Consider the following 23,244-nt stretch of genomic DNA (forward strand, 5'->3'; position numbering starts at 1 on the left):
GGAGTTTTTAAAAATAAATGAAGAAGAGATTCTTTTAGTGATATGCAACCGATCGTCATTTGTAGCAGTTACTTCCCTTTTACGATATACGCCATTTGCACAATGACCACTGTGAAACGTCCGCGAATTGTTCTTTTTTCTGAAAAGATATTAGATCGTTCAGTCCAAAATAATGTTGTTGCAATGGTAATCAAAAGGTCAGCTATTAGCGAGTTCCTTAATACTATTGGCAGTTTTGCTGCTGGAAATAACAGTACGAATCTTCTTACAAGTAAGAAAGCGGGTGTATCAAGTGAACCGGGAAGTGGGCTGGTGTAAGAGGGCAATGGCACCGCATCCATTTCATTTACTATCTTACAAAACATTAGGAGTCTTGCGTCGGACCTCCTGTCCTCAGGCTAATACACGCCCCCTTACGTTGGTGATGTTACCTCTCATAGTGTATGTGGAGTAGTCTTTGGTAACCTATCATGCAGCTCCATGCTAGACCATTTCTGTTTTATGCTGAGTATACGAACTCTGAACTGAGCTGGAATATTCAATAAATTTCCTAACGTTTGGGTTTTTAGAAGGGATCTTGCAATAAAAATAAGAAAGGTTTTGCAGCAATTCTTTTTCATGAATGGAGAAACAACATATATGAATACGAAAGAAGGGCATAATGCCAACATTATTTTAGAGTTCTATCATTACCCTATCATATTTTGTATATCAGTAAATTCAAAGAGATTCTGGGACTTTTACAAATTTTTACTGAACCTCCTGAGAATGATACTTGGTTGGTTCCTTTTAAAAGTTGTTCGAATTATTCCGGTCATCATCTGTCGCATAAGTAGGTCACAGGTAATTCTATCATATACAATTCTAAACATGTTATTTTACTCTCTCTCTCTCTCTCTCTCTCTCTCTCTCTCTCTCTCTCTATATATATATATATATATATATATATATATATATATATATATATATATATATATATATATATATATATATATATATGCAGGACAAGCATAGAAGACAACGCATTAGTGATGTCCTGGAGATCCCATGAAAAGAAAACAGCGAATTCAGGATGTCGCGAAAATAGCGAAAATATTCATGCGAAAACACCCGTTATACAGTAATTTGAAATATTCTGTATGAAGAACATGATAATGCATTGCATGAACATGAGATAAAAAGTGTATGACATTGTGCTGAATTAGTGTGTTTGACTTAAGATATGGGCTGACGCATGTCAGTACACTGATAGTACATGCTAATGTTGGAAACACTATTTAATTCTGATACGTAGTTGCAGTTGATGTCTTGTTCTACGGAATTCACACTCTGGTCATAGCTTTATCAGATCAAGTGGTATCAACGTTGTTTGATGGTGAATTTTACGTAGAATAAATGGAGAAATATTGACGAAATTACTAATTTCCGGTCTTGTTCATATGATTTTAAGGAATTTCTACCAAATTAAATAAAAACGATGGGTTCATCCGGAGCGCAAATGTAACCTTTTCATAGCACATGTGTTCATTTAGCTGAGATTTGTGTCGTTTATTCAAACACTTCTATTCAGTCTGGCGGGGGAAGCAGATTTTTCTTTTCACTTTTTGAGAATATTGCATCATATGCAGTTCTTATCGGGATCAAGTAATGATTGAAACACTTCATTTTTAAAGGGCTACTTCTTAAGATTATCCATACATACTTTCATAGAATTGTTTGGATTTGTTTCTGAAAAATCTGCGGAAAACTTAACACAACGCAGTTTCGAGTGGGTCGCTACGCAACACAGTCAAGTGGATACAGTTCTGTTTCTTACTTGCCTAGCTGCATTCCTCATTAAGAGTCGTCTATGACCTAGGTTTATACTACCTTCACCCTCATTGCAAACAATTTCATGTTGGCATCGTTTTAGTTACATTCTTTATATTTTATTCCTCTAAACAAGGACTTGATTACTGAAATCAAGTTTTCCTGCACTCTGCATTTTGTATGGCATTATTTGGAAAGCTTTCATCTGCCAACATGATGGTTAATATGAGATAGCAACGAAACCCTATTTTTATAAATGAACGAACGTGTTGTCAATTATACTTGGTATGATTTTTCCTAACGCTAAATTGTAAGACTATTTCCCTGGTCGTAGGTGCAGATGGATATGTCTGGCTCGAGGGTAAATGTTTAGATGGTAACGAGGCTCTGCAGCATTTACGCAAAACAAATACCCTAGCGCTGGATATTTCCATCCATACCTACAACCAGCGATAAATTCCTTTCATTGCATTCCGTATTCTTTAAATAACAAAAAAAAAAAAAAGAATATATAAAAAAAATAAATATATAAAAACAAATGCGTTTCTTTAAGATACTACTTTATTATAGTAGACTTTATACATTTGTTCAAAAATTACAGCACGAGAATCAACTTTCTTAAGTTATAGCCATATGCTTAAAATTATCATATGTTACCTATTTAAAACTTAGTATCATATGGAATGTTTCAGACGAGACTGAAATCCAGCGATTTTACATCGCCACACACAAATTTAAAACGGATCACATTTTATTTATTTTGTAAGAACGGTTTAATTGCACAATGTATCAATGCATTGTTTCAAGGGTGTAAAATACAAAACGTAACTATACTGATTAAATGAACAAACCCGCTTGTTACTGTTTTGGCCGAATGTGTGATATCATCAAAGGTTCATTCAATTTTTTTGTTATATCACGTAACTAATATTAAGCTAATGATACCGGAAATGTTTTTATCTATATTTTCAAGAATAGCAGAGAAAAGGTCAGCTGGTTCCTATGTTTGTTCGTTTTTTTTGTCCTTGTGTGTATGCTTTGTCTGTGTACTTTGCTGGTTGTGTGCACGTCCACGTGCTGGGAGTTGTAGTTTCGGGAGGTTTCGTTTTTGGTACGTAGCATGCCCTGTTGGATATTTATCCTTGCTTTTTTCATGGATAGATTCCGCAAAAAGTCTATTGTTAAGCGAAAGAAAAGAAGATGTGAATACAATGTATTAGAATGGCATGGTCAGTATAATGATACAGACCGTACTTAAGTTATTTTGTGTGAGGCCATGATGACATTTTATGAGGAATAAAGCCCGGAAAGTAAGAAGCAGAACGGTATCCACTCGATTGCGTTGCGTAGTGACCCACTTAAAACCGCGTTGCTTTAGGCTTTTGGCCAAATTTTCGTTAACAAACCCGCAAATTCTATGAAAATGCGTATGGTTTGTCTTAAGAAGTAGTAATTTAAATATGAAGTGTTTCAATAATTACTTGATCCAGATTAGCACTATATGATGCGATATTCTTAAAAATAACAATCTGCTTCCCTCGGCAGACTGTACAGAAGTGTTTTAATAAACGACACAAATCTCAGCTAAATGAACACATGTGCTATGAAACGGACCCATTTGGGCTTCAGGAACACTAATCGCTTTCATTTAATTCAGTATATAACCGGTAGAAGTTCCCTTACACCATACCTACAAGACCGGAAATGTGTGATTTCTTCCATTTTTATCCAATTAAGCGTAAAAATCACCCCTCAAACAACGTTGGAGCCACTTGATCTGATAAACTATGGCCGGTGTGGAATTGCTCGCACCAATCTGTGATCAAATGAAATACGAATCTTCTAACCTTTTTTATCGATCGCTTGCCACATTGCTCTGAACAGGAAAAATCGATTTAACGATTTTTAATGTAATTTATAAGTTAATCTAATTACTGGCAATAAGTCATCAGCGAATGTACCACTCATCAAATAAAACCAGACATTTATGCGACTCAGAAACTTTAAATTTGGTGTCAAATAGTCCTGTAAAAGATAACATATCTCATTGATAGCACTGAGATAATGATTAAGATTTACTCATGTTTTTTTTTTTATTTGCTCTCTTCAATAAATGACATTCTGAAAAAAGTATTTTTTTTCGCTTTCTTGACCCATTTTTTTCATCTGAAAAAAATCCATAGAACAGGAAATTAATTTGGTGTGGTCTTAGGTTTTGGACCAATACACACAAAACTGTGTTACTGTCGAAAAATCAGATTAAACGTTCTTACCAATTTAGTTCTCGTATTTATGTTAGGCGTCCGTGGTCATCGTGACCAACTGATATTATACTGGTATAATAATGATAATAATAATAATAATATGATAAACAAAAAGAAACTGTGTCCTTTCTGAGTGACGGTTTTTGAACTATGTTTACAACAAGCAACATTTTACACGATAAAGGGAGATAATTCAAATAGAGACATGGTAGAGATGTTAGAGATAAGGTTATTTATTACTGCAGATCCTCTTGACATATTTTATGACTATGTTAAAATGTCAAGTAAATCTGTCTCTGGTTTTGGAGAAGCATAATTTCGTATGATAAAGGGAGATACTTCTACGTCTGGTTTTCCTTAATGTACTTCAGATTGATGCTTGGGTCGTATATCATGTACGTTCCATTGTTGTGCAATTCGATCCAGATGGGTTTGTATCAGATGCAAAAAACAAAACTTTAGATTCTCGCACTGTATCGGATCGACCTCGTTGGAACGGCCAGAATCACGCAAGTCCTGAAAGAAGCTCATCCAACATTGTAATCCTTGTTGCCGTAGAGTGCCCCAACATCGTTCAATGCGCTGGTTAGAAGTATTTTTTCCCAATAATAACGCTTCGACTCCCAACAAAGAGGTCGGTTGCATAATGCCAAAAGAATTGCTGTAGAAGGCAAACGACTGAGTTTTCTGTGCCAGCATCACAGCGAAATATATGGGATGCCTTTTCTGTTTCCTTTAGTGCGTCAAAAACATATTTGGCAAATAGTTCTGGATGGTTGTTAGTGTCTGAAACCTCTAACCAGATTAGTTTCCTGCTAAATCCATCTATCGCAAAATGTATACAAAATCCGAAGGGTTTCAACTTGTTGTAATCGTCTAAATGCCAAATGTAGTTTGGTCCTTTTGCACAACAGAACCGTATTTTGAGGCGATGGGCTTTTCTCATTTCGACATCATTTGGATCCAGTATCTTCATTACATCCATGACATCATCACGCCTTACATGCATATTGTGGTTTACTTTTAGACGGCGCCACGTTGTTCGTTAGCTATCTGTTTGCCCACTGTTCAACTTTTCTCTGTCGACTACATCAAAAACACTTTCCATTAGTGTATATATATGTTCCAACCGCGACGTTTCAGGTTTAGCATTTGCAGTACCCGTTTCAGTTGACGCAATGACAACAAAATGCTATGACAAAGTAGCAAAATTAAAAATTCCATTATATTTAAAACCTTATTTAAAGTATTCCACAATGAGTGATATCTTTTCAACATTCCAGGTTGGCACTAAAACAACTACGCCCCCCCCCCCCCATCAGAGCTCACACGCAACAGAACAAATGCTCACGTTTCATTTTGCTTCCCTGACGATAAATAATCTGGAATTTAAAAAAAAGTATATTCTAAGAAGTAATAAATGTTATACTATTGTATATCTTGGAATATATGATGAATTTAGGTTAAGATGTGCAGGGATTAAATATTTATCGATGGCGTTTCCAGAGTGGTTTAATTAATGGCATGTAAACGAGGAATACTGTGGTAGTACGGTAATGTTCCACTATTAAAAGCACTCAATCATCAGTCGAAATCTTACGGACACTCGCGATTTCAAGAAACCAAAGACTTAATTTTAGAACAGAAATGGTAATCTATTAAGGTTCATGTTACTACTTGCAAACTGCATTTTTATCATTTCTTGAGTACTGCGGAGATTTTCTCAGTATATCCAATTAGATTAATTTCCTTTTTTCGTTAAGGTGTGCAGATACCATTGGTTTATTGGGATTTAACGTTAGATGTACCTACAGCACATGCACAACATTTGCTGTAGAAAAGAGGGAAATTGATACGTTTCTGTAGAATGCCATGCAAAATTCTTAGTACACTGTTTTAAAGAAATAAATGTCAAAGTTAAAAGAACACTGCATGTTTTAGGTCCTGTAAGGCTATTTCTTCCAAACTATTTGTTTGAAATACCTTAATTTATCATTATATGAATATGATGGCCTCTATCTCGTCAAAAGTGTAAACATGTGCTACCGATTGTCTCGTGTAAGTGCATTTCAAATGATTTTGCGGATCACATGCCCTAGTGTATACATGCCTGAAACATTAACCTCTTTTGTATTTTGTAAAGTGTCTGACACTCTGTAGAAAAAATGGACGATGTGGCATATATGCTTCAGTCTGCATTTCTTGGGTCTGAAGCATTTTAAAATGAAAAATTTCAAACAACCGCTTTGAAAGAAAAAACATCTTTAAACAAGGTACCCCCATCATACAAACCGCAATTGTTTAGACGACCCTAAGACCGATCATCATTCAGCCAGGACTTATTGTCACAACTTTACTATATATATTAAGTAACATAGACATGTAACAGTGCAACATGCAATCCCTTAATTGCGTTACAATATTGAGGTGATAATGCAATCTTTCCTTCTCCATACTTTTAAAAAAAGCTCAGCTATTTTGTTTTCATAATTTCTGCAAATAATGTCCAAAACTGTGTCTCATGTTTAGCAAAAAATGGATATATAATATATTAGAATGGCGAGGTCAGTTAAATGTCAGATCTGTGGAACATCTACGTGAGTTAGAGACTTTTTGATAAGGAATAAGGCTTGGCAAGTAACAAAAAGAACGGTATCAACATGATAGCGGTGCTGCCTGAGCATGGTTATGCAATTATAAATTTTTGATGGGTCAGCGGAGAGTTGGTGAAAATATTTTGTTCATGTAACTTTGAATCGTATAGTTGCTGTAAGAGAGCACGGTATCTGCTTTGAATGTATTTTTATTATACGAATAAAGTCTGTTAAAAATACGTCTTGTATTTCATAAATTAATACAAATATACAGGAACAATTCCGTATAGTATCTTTTGTATTGTATGTTTCCGGACTACAATCATTCAGTATGCATTATCTGAGACAGTTTTGTAAAAAGCGAACACAAAATCTACAATATTTCTTTCTATAATAAAACAGCAAACAAAAGTATGGAGATATAGAATGAAAATTATAATAGTAGCTAGATATGGGACTTTGTATACGGCTCTCATGGATTGTACCAGGTCAGATCACGCTCGGCGTTTGCGCCCCTCGTGTGAATTGACCTGATAAAATCCACTGGAGCCGAATACAGCATCCCAGATCTAGCGACTATTATAGTATCCCTATTGTATCACGGGATGTATTTCCATTAATGACACAATTCTGCTGTTATATTTTGATTGAATAAAGCTTACATCTTATTTCTATTTCAGCTGATCTTTTTAGGTATAACTTTTCCAGTTTTTTCAAATGCATATCAAAATGGACATTGTGGGAAACATTACAGTATTTATATAGTAAATTAGTATAACAAACGCTATGTGAACATGTAAAAGTTGTCCAATACGTAAAAGGATAAAACTCAAATCTATGGCATATGTTTTGTGTCCAATACGTAAAAGGACAATTGTAACTCAAACTTATGGCGTTTGTTTTGAGCCCAATACGTAAAAGGGCACAACTCAAACTTGTGGCATTTGTTTGGAGCCTACTACGTAAAAGGGCACAACTCAAACTTATGGCATTTGTTTTTAGCCCAATACGTAAAAGGGCACAACTCAAACTTATGGCATTTGTTTTGAGCCCAATACGTAAAACGGCACAACTCAAACTTATGGCATTTGTTTGGAGCCTAATACGTAAAATGGCATAACTCAAATTTATGGCATTTGCTTTTAGCCCAATACGTAAAAGGGCACAACTCAGATTTATGGCATTTGTTTCAAGCCCAATACGTAAAAGGGCACAACTCAAATTTATGGCATTTATGAAGAGTTGAAAAATATTTTCTTCCATTTGATCGTGATTTACAGCGGAAACAATTTTGTTATTTCATAAACGTTGTGTTCTGCTTTAATGTTGTAATGTAACATGCATAACCCTGTAAGAATATCGTTAGAACGAATTATTTCGTACGTTCATTCCTCTTAAATGTAATATTAAATAAAAATTGGTGATAATTTACAGGTTACGGTATAAAGTGTTTTGAGTGCCAGCATGTACCAAACCCACGTGACTGTACAAAGCTAACGATTTGCAATTCCGATGAGGTAATAGAGATACCAAAATACTTATTTTGTATTTAACTTTGTGATCAGACACTACATTATGGTTTCTAATGGAAAGATAAGGCATTTATAAATTTCAAATGTTCAACTACACTTTAAAAAATACATGTTTATCTTCCCCCTATAAAAAGACAACATAGCTAAAAACAAAACGAAATCATAGAAATTTACATTTAAGTCATAAGAAGGAGAGAAGAGGCACGCACTTTATTTGTATTATTCTTATCAAGTTATTTAGTCATTACATATTTTCAATGTTAGTGGTTAAACTAAATTAATAATTTTTAAAAAGCTGTAACTTTTGTTTAATACCTAAATCAGTATTTCCGGCTATGTTTCAGGTTTGTTTCACGGAACAAGTTGTAACAGCAAGCAGAAATGGTTCTTTTAATTCCGGCTGTCTACCAAAGTCAGTATGTGATTTATTATTCGATTTTCATTATCCAGCATATAGACTACCACTAATCGTATTTTTAACTAGCTGAACATAAAAGGTGAATGGTGTTTTGGGATTGAAACTCGTACGTGGGTTCGAAGTGGTCTATATATCTATCTTCGTTTACTGCTTAACTCCCCTTTCGGATATTATTAGCAGATGCAAGGTGATGTTTTTATAAGTAGTGACAGTGAGATATGAGACTGAAAGTGAGAAAGTGAGACTGAAAACAGTCAAAAGTGTTAGATGTACAGACAAAAGTAGTAAAATCAGGTGAAAAACACACTTTGCTACAACAAATTGCATGTATGTTGGCATACTGCCTGCTTGAAAGAACTAAGCGTAGACAGGAGAACAATTTCAGATGTGAGGTTGTTCCATAAGGCCAGCGTACTTTAGAAAAAGGAAAACTTGTAATAATACGCAAATGTAGGCCAGGGGGTCTGTGTGACGAGTCGGTCTCCTTGGTCTCTCAAAATTTGCTGGACAGGAATAGCTACTAGTGAATGGACAATTTTGTAAAACATAATTAATTTTGCATCAGTTCGCCTGTTCTCCAAAGATCTTAAACAGAAAATTTTTCATATCTGAGACACTGTCGTATGTGGAATAATTGTTGTACATCTGATTGATTTTCTTTGTACCTTTTCTATCTTATTGCTATTAAGTTTAGTGTAGGGTGAGTACACTGAGGATAAGTATTCTACCTGAGGCCTGACAATAGCTTTATACGCTGTTTCTTTAACCTTCTTTTTTCTGGTTTGGATGTTCCGTTTTATGAAACCATATGTTCTGTTTGCTCTTGTGCAGATTTTGTTAATATGAGTGTTAAAGGAGAGGTCGTTTGTTAGATCTACACCCACCGAAGTACTTTTCATTTGTTACGGTTTCAAGGATCTGGCCATGCACTATATAATGATATTGTATTATATGTTTGTTACGTGAAATGTTAAGAACTTGGCATTTACTTGGTTTGAAGTGCATTTCCCATTTACTTTCCCATTTCTGTAGGGTGTCAAGATCATGTTGTAACTTATTGCAATCAGTTGTATTATTGATAGTAAGATAGACAGTTGTGTCATCAGCAAACAGTCGGACCTGGGATTTTACATGATCAGATGTCATTAATTTACAGAAGAAAGAGGAAGTGGTTATGAATATACCTATGTATAAATGTCGATATCGTTTGTAACAAAAGAAGAAATCATTATTGGCCAACGCTGGTGTTAACTGGTTATGAATTTCAGTTACTGTGAAATCATTAATGGTCGTGGGGGACTAATTTTCGTGGATTTCGTGGTTGAGTCAATCCACGAAATTTAAAGCCAACAAATATGTGAAATTCCCATTCATTTTATGTTCTAAACTTTAAATCCACAAATTCATATCCCCACGAAATTGCCGTTCTGACCAATACCACGAAATTTCATGCCCACGAAATTAAATTTTACAGTATCAGTTAAGTTAATCGCAATGCTCTCTCATATATTAAAAAATAACAAAAATATATGACAATATCAAAATATAAATTTTATTTTACTAGCAATGTCCTTCCGTTTGGATTCCTATCATTGGTAAAAGGTCGATGAACATTGTGAATACACCCTCAACTAATACCTTAACATGTAGAGAATGCTGTGCCGGAGATTTCTGTAATATGAAGGGATGCGGAACACATCGTAAGTATAAAATAATTATAAGTGTTCCTGCTTTTATCATAGAAAAGAACTCCGTTTTTGATACATAGATATGATACATAATTATATGTATTATAAATAGCTTATTAATAGTGAGAACAATGAGATGAGTTAGAAGAGCTGTGGTAGTTAGTATATGTCTCGATGTTTCTATATCTATCAGTTATATATTGACCATTAAGATCTAAGAGCTAGTGATGCGTAAGAATAATTTTCAATCGAATTCTTATATTATGCTTTATATGATACAGGCTTTTTTGTAATAATATCAAGGATGGCCCTTTCTGTGCGATTGCACGCGCAATCTGGAGTTATTCATTAAAAACATGATTTAGAAAACTTCTTTCAAAATAGGACACCAAAATTTAAAAAACATGAAATTATGGCAAAAGCTATTTTTTTCTGACGAAAAAATTAAAGTTCAATCAACATGACTATATGATGTTCCTTTGTATTTAATGATATTTTAAATAATTCCTAAAAATGTACTTTTAACGGAAGGTGAATTAAAACTGAACATGAGCGGATCGTTTTGGCAATTCTATTCATCGATGTTGAAAAGATCGATATCCTGACTTCTGATACTAACTATGAAAAGCAAGCTATTTCTTATTTCAGCAATTTTAGCTACCGCGAAGTCGTAAATGTAAGGATTAAATATATAATTGAGTCGTGCCATGAGAAAACCAACATAGTGGCTTTGCGCTGGTCGCAAAGCCACTATGTTGGTTTTCCCATGGCGCGGCTCATATATGGGTTAAGAAATGGCCTCAGATTGTCTATTACTATCTTAATTTTATTAAATACAGCATTGATTGATAAATTTTAACAAAAAAATTCCCATTTTATACATGTGTGTCTTGGAAAAAGCATGGACCTTGAACATGACATGTAGACAAACCAAATTAACCCCGAAAGCTCAAAGTATTTAACAAAAGGTTTTGCCTGAGGCAGTATATTTTGAGGATAGCTATTGTTCAAATTAACATTAAATTTTCTTCATTGATTTTTCCATGGCACACATGTATAAAGTCTTATTAAAGTGAACAAATTTTGTTAAAATTTATCAACCAAGTCTGTATTTAATAAAACTAGAATGTGTCTGTAGGACACAGGGTGTCCCCCTCCCCCCGCATGGTACATTTGTCACAAATAAGTGGAAATAATTCAAATGTTTGCAGTCTTAATGGGGTATAGCCTCAAAAAATACTATGGAAAGGATTCATTATTCTATACCATATACTTTTTGAGCTATGAGCATCACAAAAAAAATCCACTATTTTAGCTATTTCAATGGCTATAACTCTGTAATAAATGCTAAAATTCTCAAGAAGTGCCATGTGTGCAAAGGTCACATTATGATAAAGACTCAAGCAAGGTTTCATGAATTTACATTTGAATACTTCTGAGTAAGGCACCGAGAATACTTCTGAGTAAGGCACATAATTAGGTAAAAATGTACATTTTGTTACTATTTCAGGGGCCATAACTCTGGAAATAGGGGCAAACCCAGATAAAAAATAGTAGATGCGCAAGTTCATATCATGATAAACACTCATACTTTTTGAGCTAGGCATGTCACAAGGTGAAAATGTGCATTTTTGACTATTTCAGGGGCCATAACTCTAGAAATAGGGCGCTGACCCAGATTAAAATAGGAGATGCGCAAGTTCATATCATGATTAAGACTAATGCAAGGCTTCATGAATCTATATCAAATATTTTTTGAGCTAGGCGTGTCACAAGGTGAAAATGTACAATTTTTACTATTTCAGGGGCCATAACTCTAGAAATAGGGAGCGGAGCCAGACGAAAAATAGGAGGTGTGCAAGTTCATATCATTATAAAGACTCAAGCAAGGTTTCATGAATTTACATTTAAATACTTCTGAGTAAGGCACCGAGAATACTTCTGAGTAAGGCACATAATTAGGTAAAAATGTACATTTTGTTACTATTTCAGGGGCCATAACTCTGGAAATAGGGGCAAACCCAGATAAAACATAGTAGATGCGCAAGTTCATATCATGATAAACACTAATCAATTCATATCAAATACTTTTTGAGCTAGGCATGTCACAAGGTGAAAATGTGCATTTTTGACTATTTCAGGGGCCATAACTCTAGAAATAGGGCGCTGACCCAGATTAAAAATAGGAGATGCGAAAGTTCATATCATGATTAAGACTAATGCAAGGCTTCATGAATCTATATCAAATACTTTTTGAGCTAGGCGTGTCACAAGGTGAAAATGTACAATTTTTACTATTTCAGGGGCCATAACTCTAGAAATAGGGAGCGGAGCCAGACGAAAAATAGGAGGTGTGCAAGTTCATATCATTATAAAGACTCATGCAAGATTTCATCAATTTATATCAAATACTTTTTGAGCCAGACGTGTCACAAGGTGAAAATGTGCATTTTTTACTATTTCAGGGGCAGTTACTCTAAAATTAGGGGGCGGAGCCAGACGAAAAATAGAAAGTGTGCAAGTTCATATCATGATAAAGACTCTTGCAAGGTTTCATCAATATTAAATACTTTTTGATCTAAGCGCGTCACGAACTTCGGACGGACGGACGGACGAATTGACGGACGGACGCACGGACAAGAGCAAATCTGTATGCCCACTCATGGGGGCACAATTAAGATAGTAATAGACAATCTGAGGCCATTTCGTAACAACTGCACAATTTTTGTAGTGTTGCTTCGAATATTTATTTACCCCACCCACTTTTTCCCAGTTTGAGAGTGTACCACTCTTCCAATATTAATCAGAGTATACTGATATACTGTCATTTTTATGTTTATTTAGTTTACAATATCTGCTGAAAATAACACCTTAATATCTCAACTAATGAAAAATGTTTTAGCTTTTTGGTAAAGTTCGTCCATTGAAAATCAGTAAATTTGATTAGACCACTTTGTGGCTCTATGCTGAAAAAAGTATTCAGTACAATTTAAAATGCAACATGTTGTGTGAATGTCCATTGCATAGTTATTTTATCATGAAAGTTTCAGGTAAAATGTTAGAACCATTTTTGAAAAAATAACAGAAATTGTGTTCCTGGCTGGTCACATGTCAGATTATCCCACCCACTTTAAATGTGAATATCTATAAAAGTAAGTCAAAACTGGTAACAGTAACACTTGTTAATGAAACTTTATACATGTGGGTATAATACCACAAAATATAAATAAAATCAAAAAACATTTTGCGCAGACACCTAACTGGGACCCCTCCGCCCCGCCCCCCCCCCCCCCCCCCCTCTTCTGGTGTAGAACTAACACGAACAAATAGCATACAGAATTACTAAACTAAATGCAGGAACGTGAAAACTCTTTGAATACAGCATCTGTGCCTTTCCAAAACATAAACATTCTTATTTCTTATAAGACAGGTGGCTACTTAAGGGTTGTGTTTTTTTTTTTGGTGGATGAGGGTTGGGGGCGCTGGGAGGGGCACATTTCCAATTGAAAAAGCTAACCTTTTCTTCCCAAAATTGAGACAAAAATTCTTGTATATACTCTATAATATCTGGTTAAAAATTATTTGAACAATTTTTAACCAGTAATGCAAAACCGTAAAAGGAAAAGCATCTAAAATGTAATTCATTGTAAATAAATAGTGGTTGTCAAGACATTTTTTTTTTGCTGTTGCTATTATCATGTAATGGATAGTTTCCAAATTTTGACAGACATGTAAACAAAATTCTTAAAGCCAAGGGTATAAAACATCTTCCCAAAATACTAAAATAATGCTCATTGTTTACTCAAATTAGAAGGACTAATGTTACACTTCACACTGTTTTGGTTCCAATCATCAGCAGAGCAGAAATAGTTCAAGAAGTAGTTATCAAAAATGCAATGTTAAAAGCTTGTAGCTATTATACTTAAAAAAACTTTATCACTCTATATTAATCAATACTACAGCATCGTATTGCTCCATAACACTCATATAATACTGATGACATTAGACAATAATAGTATCTCCTGCCTTGAAACGTAAAAACACTAATAAAAACACATAATACAAGCTAAATATTACAACATTCTTAACTCCCAAATATCTGATAAATTACCATAAATAAATGTTGCATTCAACCCCAAATTCAATCAATGACACTTACAAAATTCAATATCTAGGAGTAAAAAAATCAATAAACACTGAAAAAATATAAACTTTAAGTAAAATAAATATTATGAATTTAAGAATAGACCTCGATATTTTGAAGTTACTCTGCTTCTCTTTTAACACCTTTCTACCACTTTGCATTCTAATTTCGTCTTACTTTTCAACTTCAAAAGCCTTGGGGTACATTCAAATTTTGTACAGTTTAGTTTCCAAAGACGTGTTTACCTTACCCTCAAGCTTACTATCTTTTTCAGTATTAGAACTCCTTACCTCATCACAATAGCTTACAGTTGTTAACTGTTGTTGAAATTCCAGTTTGTCCCCTTTATTATATAGTGTGTTCATTACTGTCAAGATACAGTTTACTGTACGAAACCAAGGTGAGATCACACTGTCAAGATATAGTTTACTATACAAAACCCAGTGTGATCACATATCAAGATACAGTTTACCGTATAACACAAAAGGTGTGATCACAATATAAGGACACATTTTATCATGCAACACCAAGATGTGATCCCATTGTCAACAAAGTTCCTGGTACAACACATCCAGGTGTGATCACAATCAAGATAGTTAATCATACAGCACACAAAGGTGTGATGAGAATGCCAAGCTTCAGACTGAGTTTGTTCTATAACACCGAGTTGTGTGACCACAGTTACTGGATCCTACAAAACCGAGGTCAGGTCACACTATCAAGACAAAACACTGAGGTGAAAGTTGCACCCTTAGACATCACTGCATATCCATCTCTTAAAATTAAGGTTACTGTCACAACTTCTTGCATATCCTTGAAGACAATTATTTTCTATTGATCTGTTCTCATCTTAAACTCGAGATCGATCTAAGTCAAGTTAATGGAACGGGAATATTTAACCACAATCCATAATATTCTCTTGTTCAAATGCTGACACCAATGCTCAAATATTCTACAGGCTTGTCAACTGAATGAATATTAAAAAATCGAAAAAGGGGCATACTTTTGTTAAAAAGCAAATTAGTTATGGGACCTGTGCAGTGTAAGTCACTTTATCACAGTGAATAGGTGTGTGAAGTTTCAAATTATTACCACAAGTGGTTACTGAGATACCAGCTTACATAGCAAAACCAAATCGGGATGCTGACGCTCGAGTTAGTTCAATAGCTTTATCTATTCTTTGAAAAGTCGAGCTAAAAAGTTGTCAGTAAATAAAACTTGTATCCTGAATTATGTTTAATTCTTTAGGACAACTTTCCCTGTATAAAACTATAATGAACACATATTCTCTTCCCTTAAGTCAATTACAATTTAACCCCAATGCAGCTGCAACACCCTAATTGAGATTTTGAATGCCTAAGACTGACATCAAAACACTAAGAGTATTACAGTAAGATATACCTTGCGGAAACTAGACAGCAACAGTTTTCTACAGTACTGATCAAAGAATATAACATCAGTACCATTAGAAGCTGGGCTTTTTTCAAGGAAAGGATTCTTAAAATTTGATGTCTAAGATAATTTTGGTCTTCAATTTTACGTTACTTTTGAACTGAAGAGTTATAACAAATTAAACTGGTTAGTAACACACATTCGTCAAAGCAACACTTTAATAAAATAATCACATTGACATGTTTGACAATAAACTGCAGGTCCTCCTCTTCATCATCAAAACCAGTACATGAAATCACGAGCGTAATTCTAGATCATTGACCGAGATGTGCCATGTTACGGACATCACCATCACAAGTTTCTACCAAATCTGCTATAGAATCTGAAAGACAGAATAATTCTAAATTTTATTTTTTTTGTCACAGATTTCTGTTTTTACTAGTGATTGAATCATCTCCATCAAAGAATATTAATATCAGAAATAACAGGTGCAATAACCCACATTTACTGAATGGCCTGCCTGTCATTATTCCAAACTATTACAAGGGGTTGTTTGACATTAGAAAATAAATTTTCATATTTTTTCTTTAACTTTTTGACTTGAGCCAGGAAAAATTAATGTTAAACTACAAACTATTTTTGGACCAGTAATATACATAAGTAATACTATTATCAAATGTTTTTATCCCTTGTATATATGGGCAATATGTGAAATGCTATTTTCAAGAATATAATTTGAACGTACGAACGTTACAAATTTTAAAGCCTTATTACTGTCTATTATTTGACCAGGGTTCTTTGTTTTGTTTTTGTTTTTAATTCAAGATGACCCAGTATAGAACTTGTTCCAGATATAATTAAGGCACACATTTTTGCAAAGTGTCAATAAGACAGGGCCAAACTGTTACCTATAATAACGCTAACCATAAAATTATTAAAGGCAGCTGGAGACAGACTAAGGGCATTGAATCACAATATCACACCCTGAACAATTGGAGCTCAGTTCATCAAAACCGGTCTTTAGCATAGTTAGAAGGTTTTTTCCCAAAAAGGTTAAATTGATTGGGGCGACTGGCTTTTTTAGGGCCCGCTAGTGCTAAAAGATGAAATGCCTTTAAATGACCTTTTCACATTAACTGCTTGGTCTGTGACATCGTTGTAGGCCTCCTCCCAATTTTGTTTACGTGGGGACGCTTTCCCTTTTTTAGGGACCACTAAGAGCTAAAAGTAAAATATATATTTAACTGACTTCTTCTCATAAATCACTTAATGTTTCTTCATCGAACTTGGTTTGTAGCGTCATTGTAAGGTCCTTTCACAAATGTGTTCAGTGGTGATGTCTTTAAAGGACTTCTTATATACCGCTGGATGGAACTTCATCAGACTTAGCCTGTAACGTCATTGTAAGGTCCTCTTCCAAGTTTGTTCAAATGGTGGCACTTGGCTTCTTTTAGGGGCCGCTAGAGCTAAAAATAGAAAATCCTTTAAATGACTTTTTCTGATGAATCGCTTGATGGATCCTCATCAAATTTGGTCTAAAGTACTATTGTTACAGTAATGGGTCTGCTTGGTCCCTTTTATGTCATATCAGACCTAAAATTAGAATAAGAAAACACAACATTTATCATGACGGTTATACTTTTGGGGGAATCACAGCAAGATATAGGAAAAAGGCTTTAAATAACTTTTTAATGACCTGTTCAAAGGATTGGTTAGAAACAATGTCAGACAGTCGAGGTCCTCTTCGGCCTCTTGTTTGACATTTTTAACAACATACTGAACAAAATGTGTGCTTAATTTTAAAAGGTTAAAGTAGCAAATCGCGGATAAGCTGTTTTGTTTAATACATACAGGGAGAATTGACAATTCGCTCCGGTTTTCATGTTTTTTCTCACGGGTCGTAATAAGTTGATAACCATTCAAGAAACTTTTCTATGAACGTTTTTGAAAACTGGAGCAGTGGTTTAGGAGAAGGTGGCTTTAAAGAGGTGGTATTTGATTGTTTTTCTATTCTAAATCTGGCTAAATGTGTATCATAGCAGAACAATTTGAAGAACTTTAGAAGAGAGCCATCATAAAAGTACCCAAGCCAATTTGCATTAATTTTCAGCTAATGGTTTCAGAGGAGATGTCGTTTGAAGAAAATATGGACAGACAACGAACGACAGCCAACTTAACCACGTTGCGATCTAGTGGGCTATACAAGGATAAAAGTTTAAAAGGAAAAGCACCATGCAAAAATCCCAGACCCCAGCCCAACGTTCAAGTCCGCATGCTTTCAAATACAGCTCGCTTGTCACCTGTAAACATTCCATGTCGACCAATGGCGTTACATAAATTTATCACCGTATTTCGTAGACATTTTTCAAACTAAACGCATAATGCGATATGCACGTCGACGTGTTTTAAAAAGCAACTTGTGAGTATTTTTGCAATATTATTATCAGTTTGTAAAATTCTTAAAACTTACAAGTCAATGTAGATGTGTACGTTGATAAAGAATCATATATAAAATAGAAAACTTGCCCCTCATCGATGTGGGTTCGAGCCTCACTCGGGGCGTTGAATTCGTCATGTTTAAAAGCCATCCAGCTGAAGGTCGTTTGTTTTACCCAGGTGCCCGCTCGTGATGAAATAATGCACGGATTGGCACCTGGGTTCTTCGTCAACCATCAGAGCTGGAAAGTCGCTATATGACCTGTAATTGTGTCGGTGCGACGTTAAACCCAACAAAATAAATAAATAAATAAATAAATAAAATAGAAAAATAGTATGACCACAACTGGACTTAGACCGGTTGTTTTTAATATTTCATAAATTAGTCTTTTAAAGAGAAAAAATAATAATGAACTCAAATTGTCGAATTAGAGTAATAAGTACATAAAGGATAAAGTTATTTTAGTGCTTACTTTTGTAGACTGATGCCCGCATTTACCGTCTACGTTTCACAGACCGTCATTCTTAAAACCAGCCAGGAACCAGGCTATTCGCACGAATATGAACTCATATGCCGCTCCAATATGGCCTTACTCCTTATCAGTTTAACAACTATTTGGTTTTGAAACAAGGAGTGTAAAGTTTATTGTAAGGGTATTTTTGCAATTCACACAATGACGAGACTGGTTTCCTTTGGCATACTTTTTGGGTTTGTAACACGCTGTGAGTAAACATTTAATTCTGCCATAGTAATTTACACAGTTCTAACAATGTCATCACACTGGCCAAGCTTTGTCAGGTAAGATGGTTCCAACGTTGTTTGAATGATGAATTTTACGCAGACCAAGTCGACAAATTGGCACATTTTCGGCCTTGTAAGAATTTTACCCATTATATATAAAATCAAATGCAACACCGGGCGAACCGGAGCGCAGATATGTCCGTCTCCAAGCCCAGTGACATGTGTTAATTTAGCTGGCATTTGTGCCGTTGTTTCAAACACTTCTGTACAGTCCGACAGAGGAGTGAGTGAGTGAGTTGGGTTTTACGGCGAATCGACACAAAATGGTCATATATCGCCGACCGACAGAGGAAGAAAATTATTGTCCTTGGAGAATATCGCATCATATATAGTGCTTATCGGGATCAATTAATTATCAAACACTTAATTATACTGAAATACTACATTTTTTAAGACGAATCATACTTGTTTTCACAGAATTATTCGAATTTGTTTTGAACAATCGTCTGAAAACCTAACGCAAAGTAGTTCTGTTGTGTCGCTCGCTTACGCAACGCAATCAAGTGGAATCCCATTCTGTATTTTTAATTGCCGAGCTTTACACCTTCATAAAAAAATCTTACTAATTTCTAGGTTTACACCCTAATTGCCCCCCAATTCGCACACAATTTCATGTCAATTTTACTGTCTAGTTATTATGTAATTTATTCTTCTAATACAATGAATTGTACATGTTTGTTATTTTTCTACTGATTTCTAGTGTTTCTTTCAAGTTTCACTATATTATGCCATGTTTCCAGCATTTTATGTGCTAAATGAGATTAGTAATGAAAAACAAATATTTTCAATGAAACAATAGTTTTCATTTACCCACAAAACGATTTTTTTTCTTTTTCCCGTGCTAGATTACATGACCATTTCTCTAGTCGTATGTGCAAATGGAAATATCGGGCTTGAGGGTAATTGTACATGCAATAAGGAGGCTCTGGAAAGATAACGCAAATCCACGCCAGCCCTACTGACCAATGGCAAATGTTTTTCTTGCATATGTGTCCTTTAAATAACAGAAGAAAAAGTGAATAAAAGAATGCGTTTCTTTTTATGGTAGTATTTTATTGTAATAGCGTATGAATTTACGCATGCATTCACAAATTAGAGCGCAAGAATTATCTTACATCCAGATTGTAAGACGAGTTTTTCTTGTCCACTTTGTGGTAAAGGTTTAGCCTTTAGCCTGCTGGCGGCAAGTGATTCTGCCTATGCGACTGCCCTGATCGTATTCAATCAGTAAATTTTCAATGAACACCCCTTCGAAAATAAATGGCACTACCCAAATTGAATGATGGACCAGACCCATTTTGAAATTTAAAATTTACTGCTGCAAGAAATGACCAGATCACTGCTATCTCTTTTTGGGTCGCTACTTTGAGGCATCTATCTAAGCGTTAACATTTTCAATTTCATTAAAATCCCACAAACAGCGAAAAAAAGCTTTAAAGTTCGACAAAATGCTCTGAATAAAATATTTGATTATGCGTCTAGCACTGTCGGTTAACACTGTTGTGACATCATAACTATGTACATACAGTAAACCTCGCTTATAAGGAATAGCTTGGGACCGCTAAAAATTGTTCCTTACAACCGAGGTTCCTTATATCCGTATAGCGATCTAGTTCCTTGTAACCGAGGTTTGTATAAGGAACACAATTTATATAGCGAACACTGATGTTTGAAAAGGGCTATGTGTCCACACACCGGGCCGACCATGAATCTTTATGTGAGAAAGTTGCGAGTCTGTAGTAGTACCGATCCTTTCCTGGAGAGATTGTAAGGTAAACTGCCTGCATATATATGACTGAAATGGTGTTTGAAACACGGCGTTAAAACTAAACTAAGCCTAATGTACATCGGAAAGAATGTCCGTAATTTGTGTTTATTTTTTGTCGGTTATTTCTTTTTCCCTTTTTTTAGAGAGCGCCATATTATGACTATAAGATATGTTGCAGTTTCTCCCTTTAAACCTTGCTCAAGAATAGGCATCATATTTAAAACATTTATAAAATAAATGTTAAATTTTTTTTTATTTTGCACCATGGCCCATGACATGTACAAGAGAAAATATCGTATAGAACTCAAATCTTAAAAATTAATATAGCTAAATCAAAACAATACATACGGTTTTAAAGTGAAAAATTATACCTATTTTGTTTTTGCTATTGTCCATTTACACTGCACCTGAAATTATGTTTACAATTGAAAATTTGGTAAACTGGACTGTTTGCCATTGTTAATTACACGTAATTAGCACTTTATTTAGGATAGTAGGAGACAATAACGACCAATATTAATATCCCAAGGTTTTGGGGTGGCCGTTACTGATTTTCGTTCACCTACCTAATACATGTAGCTCTCGAACATAATCTTAAGAGTAAATAAAAGTCTACTATCGTCAGTATTTGATAAATTTAATGTAGAAAATTATATATTTTTTTTTTAAATCGTATCCTGAATTAACAAAATAAAGATCATAATTCTAAATGAAATAATTTGTGTTTATTCATGTGCATGAAAGCGCGTGCAAGTGCCGACGTTACTCCGACTTTCACCAGCGATTCCCCCCTGATTATTTCCGGTTTTCAATAATTTTTATTTTTTTATGTCTGTTCGCTATAACCGAGGGGTTTTCCATATAATTTCGTACTTTGGGGACTGGAAAAAGTGTTCCTTATAACCGAGTGTTTCTTATAACCGTTTTTTCCCTATAACCGGGTTTTTTCATTGAAAAAAGAAGGAATTAGATCGGGGAATTGAAAACTGTTCTTTATAACCGAGTGTTCTTATATCAAAATTCCTAATAAGTGAAGTTTACTGTAATTCCAGAAAATTTTTAAATCGCGATCTATCTTACATGCCTGCTTGTGAATCACTACTATTTCCCAACCCCTTTGGGACAGCATGGAAAATTAACCTCACTAGGGCTTTTTTTTTTGTTCCACACATTCCCTGGGTTTTAGGGAAAAACCTTGTCTTTACAGGCAAACATGCAGGATCCTTATTCTCTCTAGCACTGGTGAAAACATGGGGCAGTCCTGTCCGGTATGCAAGAAAATGTTTTATTTTTGGCATACATACACTAAATATGAAAATGGCGCGAAAGAAATGGTCAAAAAATGGCGGATCCAAAGAGTCGTCGGTATTTTTGCTCTGTAGAGTTATTTTCTTATTTTCTTTGGCAATTGTTTGTTGAAATCGATGACAGATCTATGGTTTCTTCAAGAAAATGTCGTTAAAAGACATTTAGAATGGGTCCTGATATGGCTGCAGCCTTCATCAATTTTATATAAATAAAGAAGAACAGCTATTTTTTGTGTTGTAACCTATAAAAGCCGTTCGGAGAAACGTGCTAAAGTAAAATTTATCTGCTATTTCCGGTTAACAAAAATGAGCTCTTACAAGTAATTAATGCCGTAACGGGAAAATTGTGCTCCTGGACGATTTTGCATTGTCAAACAAACAATATCTGTAACAAAAGGTACCTGCACTGGTTTCCCTAATGACTTACGAAATTTAGTTCATAATCGATCATTCAAGGTGTCATAAGATTAAAATATCATTTTGTTGGGGTCTGTATAGGTCTTTGTATAAATATTTCTTTTCTTGTAAGAACAGTTTTTATGCACAATATATTATTATTAATTCGCAATCCCTTTGTTTGAGAGAGTAAAAATAAACGAAAAGTAACTAAATAGACTGTATGTCATTGTTTTGGGTGATTTTATGATATCTCGATGGTGGAGATAAAATCCGTTAATTGTGTGTTACATTATATAGGTGATAAGCAAGTGTTCTTTCCCAATACTTTCAAAATTGCATTAGAAAAGCTCAGCAATTTTTTGATGGGTTTCTGCAGAAACTGTCCAAAAATGTCAAATTGCAGCGGAAAAAATGGAAATATAATAAATTAGAATGGCGGGGTTAGCTTAATGTCAAAACTGTAGAAAGTTTTAAGATTTTTTTAGTGAGGTATCCGCTGTTTATAACTGAACTTCTGTTGAAACGGCGTTAAACCCAAATTAAACAAACAACTTTTGCGAGGTAACAACATTTTTATGAGAAATAGGTCTGGCCAAGTAAGAAACAGAACGGTTTCAAGATGAGAGCGTGGCGTAGCGACACACTGGGAGCTGAGTTGTTTTAGGTTTTGGGGAACACCAGAATAATTCAG

The 23,244-nt window shown here is 34.7% G+C and overlaps 1 protein-coding gene across 1 annotated transcript in view; it reads left to right on the forward strand.

Moving 5' to 3' along the window:
• The window catches only part of LOC123532354 (uncharacterized), a 60,532-nt gene that overhangs the window by 29,741 nt on the left and 7,547 nt on the right, over positions 1-23,244 (forward strand). Inside the window, exons 10-12 of the mRNA XM_045313769.2 lie at positions 8,102-8,184; positions 8,544-8,615; positions 10,182-10,317. Of these exons, the coding sequence (XP_045169704.2) occupies positions 8,102-8,184; positions 8,544-8,615; positions 10,182-10,317 (291 nt within the window). The remainder of the gene's footprint in view (positions 1-8,101; positions 8,185-8,543; positions 8,616-10,181; positions 10,318-23,244) is intronic.

The sequence above is a fragment of the Mercenaria mercenaria genome, chromosome 11 (assembly GCF_021730395.1).
Source record: "Mercenaria mercenaria strain notata chromosome 11, MADL_Memer_1, whole genome shotgun sequence".
NCBI classification, from domain to species: Eukaryota; Metazoa; Mollusca; class Bivalvia; order Venerida; family Veneridae; genus Mercenaria; species Mercenaria mercenaria.